The sequence below is a fragment of the Platalea leucorodia genome, assembly GCF_965183815.1.
Source record: "Platalea leucorodia genome assembly, chromosome: Z".
NCBI lineage: Eukaryota > Metazoa > Chordata > Aves > Pelecaniformes > Threskiornithidae > Platalea > Platalea leucorodia.
This window is the reverse complement of record NC_138858.1, coordinates 93,089,263-93,092,698: the sequence shown is the minus strand read 5'-3', so window position 1 is coordinate 93,092,698 and position 3,436 is coordinate 93,089,263. Positions and strand designations below refer to the sequence as shown.

The 3,436-nt window shown below is 60.3% G+C and overlaps 1 protein-coding gene across 1 annotated transcript; it reads left to right on the top strand.

Moving 5' to 3' along the window:
- Positions 1 to 1,586: 1,586 nt before the first annotated feature.
- LOC309602205 (TM2 domain-containing protein 2-like) lies at positions 1,587 to 2,907 on the top strand. The gene is made up of 4 exons (XM_082335594.1): positions 1,587 to 1,795; positions 1,874 to 1,961; positions 2,061 to 2,176; positions 2,365 to 2,907. Exons 1-4 carry the CDS (start codon positions 1,590 to 1,592, stop codon positions 2,576 to 2,578), a joined length of 624 nt encoding a protein of 207 aa, XP_082191720.1. The 5' UTR covers positions 1,587 to 1,589; the 3' UTR covers positions 2,579 to 2,907.
- Positions 2,908 to 3,436: the final 529 nt, after the last annotated feature.

Genomic DNA, 3,436 nt, shown 5'->3' with positions numbered 1-3,436 from the left:
TCCCCAAACAACATCTGCTGTTTGTCAGTTATTTTCACAATTCTTTGTAACAAAGCTGTAGAGTCAGCAAGAAAAGAAGTTTCTCAGAAATCCTCATATGATGGGGCTGACGATTACACTTCCTTTTCCAGTGACTGCTGAACATGTGTCTTCGCCAGACTGAAGGGTGCAAGGACTCCAATTAAACTGGTTAAACATGGAGCAGTTTTAAACAGCAAAGTCAGATGTGTCATGTTCTCCCTCCAACCTCGGTCCTGCTGGCTCCCACATACCACGTGCATGGTGTTTGCTTATAAGCACTGTATATAAGACAGATTAAGGATTTTGGATGCAGTCAGGACTTCACTGACATCACCAGCAACAGTCCAGCTGGCTTAGGAAGCACACTCGTTAACACTACACCAGCGATCGCCGGCTGACGGGCACCTACGAAGCCTGGTAATGGCTCTTTCCCAAACGCATTCTTATCAAATTACATGTTTTGCCTGGCTTCCAGCTGGAGTTAATGAATGCCACGTACCTGTCTCAAACCGCGCTTGGCATTTCCAATCTAATGACCTCAAGATGCTGGGGGGGGGGATTAAGTGAGGCAGAAGAAAACTGATGGAAACAGGCAGCGGCTTGTCCAGATGTAGAGGGTCACTAACAGGATCCCCAGCCCCTTTGGACACGACCTCTCCCCCCGCAATTAATGTGGTAAAGTCTGAAATACCAGGCCCAAAAGCATGAGTTTAATTTACACCCAGTTCAAAGGTGCTTTACACCGACAGAACGGTGTAAAAGCCGAGTAAAACACACGCTCTACGTGATCTTTCTTCTGCCTCCCTTCGTGCTGCGAACAAAACCCACCGCCACCCAGCCCACAAGCTACGTAATCTTTAAGCTATTTCTAAAGCCACTTGGAAGCCTCTTAATCGTTACAGAAGGGCTTAGGGGGACAGCTGGCCATCACACCCAACGGGCAAACCAATTCCTGTCGGAGGGCAGAGCACATCTGACTCCGGCAACACCACTACGCAGCTCTCCAGCCCAGCACCAGTCATCGACCACCAGTGAACAAGCCAAAGCCACAGCTCCTTCAGGAAGGGTCCCCGAGTACCGGGAGAAGCACCACAGGACCTCCGACCACCGCCGGAGGCAGCCAGGCCTCGCTCCCCGCCAGCGGGCCGATCCCTCCCGCCCGGCGGGCTGACAGCGCGGCTCCCACAGCGGCCTAGCAACTCACGCCGAGCGGGGCAGGGCCTCCTCGGCCTCCTCTCTGCCGGAGGCCTGCGCCGGGAACGCCCCGGGGCGCGGCCGCCCCTCACGGCGGGGCGAGCCCTTGAGGCGGCCGCCGGCCCCGCCCGGGCCTCGCCCCGCATCCGTGTCCCGCCCCCTGCCTTCGCCCATAGGCTGGCAGGCCTCCCTGGCAGCCAATCGCCTCCTCGCCTCGTCGCAGCCCCTCAGCTTCTTCGCTCTGACTGGCTGCGAGCGGCTATTCCCCGCCCCCCCGCAGAGGCGGCGGGCGCCTATTGGCTGACGGCGACGCGGCGGCGCGGCCCGAAGGCCCGGGGCGGCCGCGGCGTTTCCTAGCAGCGGCGGCCGCCGCCATGGCGCCGCGGCGCGGCGGGCCGGTGGGCTACGCGCTGCTGTGCGGGCAGGCCGCGCTCCTGCTCGGCAACCTCCTGCTGCTGCAGGGAGCCTCCCGCGGCACCCCCAACAACGGCACCGAGGCCGAGGCGCCCGGACCGGGGCCTCCCGCCGCCGCTTGGGCCTACACCGACCCGCGGGCGCCGCTCGTCCTCTGCACCTACCTGTGAGCGCCGGGCGGGCCGGGGCGGGCGGCGGGAGCGGCCGCCTCGCCCTCCCTCACCGCTGCCCTCCTTCCCCGCAGCCCCGAGGAGTTCGTGGAGTGCGAGGAACCGGTGGACCACGGCGGGAACGCCACGGCGCAGCAGGAGCTGGGCCACGGCTGCGTGAAGGTGAGGGGGCGGGCGGGAAGGGGCGGCTCGGCCGGGCCTCGCTGCCGGAGCCCCCCGACCGCCACCCCCCGGGGCTGAGGCCGCCCGCGTTGCCCGCAGTTCGGCGGGCAGGCCTACGGCGAGGTGGATCACACCCGGGTGCAGTGCCGAGCGCTGGACGGCATCGAGTGCGCCGAGCCGCGGAGCTTCCTGCGGGGCAGCAGGCCCTGCGTCAAGTAGGCCGCGTTCTCCGCGGGCGGGAGGGCCCCCTCTCCTCTCTCCCGGGCCCTGCACCTCTGCCGGCCCCCGCGGGAGGGAGCCCCGCCGTCAGAAACGGGGCGAGGCCGGCGGGGAGAGCCCGCCGAGGGTGCGGGGCCGCCCCCGCAGCCCCGGCCTGACCCGCCCCCGACCGCTTCCATTGCAGGTACACCGGGCACTATTTTATAACCACTCTGCTCTACTCGTTTTTCCTGGGTTGCTTTGGAGTGGATCGATTCTGCCTGGGCCATACCGGGACCGCCGTGGGGAAACTGCTGACTCTGGGAGGACTGGGCATCTGGTGGTTTGTTGATCTGATTCTCCTCATCACCGGCGGGCTGATGCCCAGCGACGGCAGCAACTGGTGCACCGTGTACTGAGAGGAGCGAAGGTTGCTCCCGAGAGCCGAGCCCGCAAGAAGCCAACCCCGTCTCTGCAGGACTGGAGCTGGACTCCTCCGCTTGTTCCGCAGCATCAGAACAGACTTCTGCCTTGCACAAACGTGGATTTACAAAGCTGTAACTTAACGTGCGGAACAATTATTCTTGTTAATTCCCCTGTGCAAACCTTGGACACAAAATTGTTCAGTATATATATTTTGCTTGTTTAAAATAATCTGGATTTCCCCCCCACCCCCCCGAGGGGTAACAGTTTAAGAAATCAGACCTTGCAAACACAGGTGGTCAAACAAATCATAATAAAGTCTGGAAGGAGCTGACTCCTCGTGCTTTCAGTATTAGTAGCGTACGTAGAGCCACACAGAGACATGGGCTGCTAGCATGCGGTTTCATCTTACTAGACTTTGCAGGCCTTTACAGCTGAGTAACCTAACACAAAGTTAGAGAGGCTCTGTGGCGAGATGACGAGCTCTGATTCTATGCTATTTGTTTAAAACCGTGTTCACTGGCTGCAGGGGAAGCTGGGTTAGGTTTAGTGGAAACCGCGCCCTTTGGAGAACATCATTCCTCCCCACTCTTTTGCAGGCAGGGAACGCCACAGCGCAGCAAAGAAAGTTACTCTTCAGGCCTCTCAAAAGCAGCACTTGTGTCCGTTGATGTAACTCTCCCGACCCTGCTCGCGTTCTACAAACATCATCTGTAGGACGCTGCAGCCACTCCAAAGTAGCACGTGTGTTATTTTAAAATCACCTGTTTCTCCCTCTGTCCCCTGGCCTTTGTAGTAAATGAGCGTGCTTTTCAAAACGTATTGCATCGTGCTGCCGTGGCGGCAGGTTGCGT

Excerpts from the sequence above, each read along its gene's own strand:
- LOC309602205 (XM_082335594.1), top strand. The coding sequence starts at position 1,590 with ATGGCGCCGCGGCGCGGCGGGCCGGTGGGCTACGCGCTGCTGTGCGGG. Across the intron at positions 1,796-1,873 it reads CTCGTCCTCTGCACCTACCT|CCCCGAGGAGTTCGTGGAGT; the intron begins GTGAGCGCCGGG and ends CCTTCCCCGCAG. Across the intron at positions 1,962-2,060 it reads TGGGCCACGGCTGCGTGAAG|TTCGGCGGGCAGGCCTACGG; the intron begins GTGAGGGGGCGG and ends CGTTGCCCGCAG.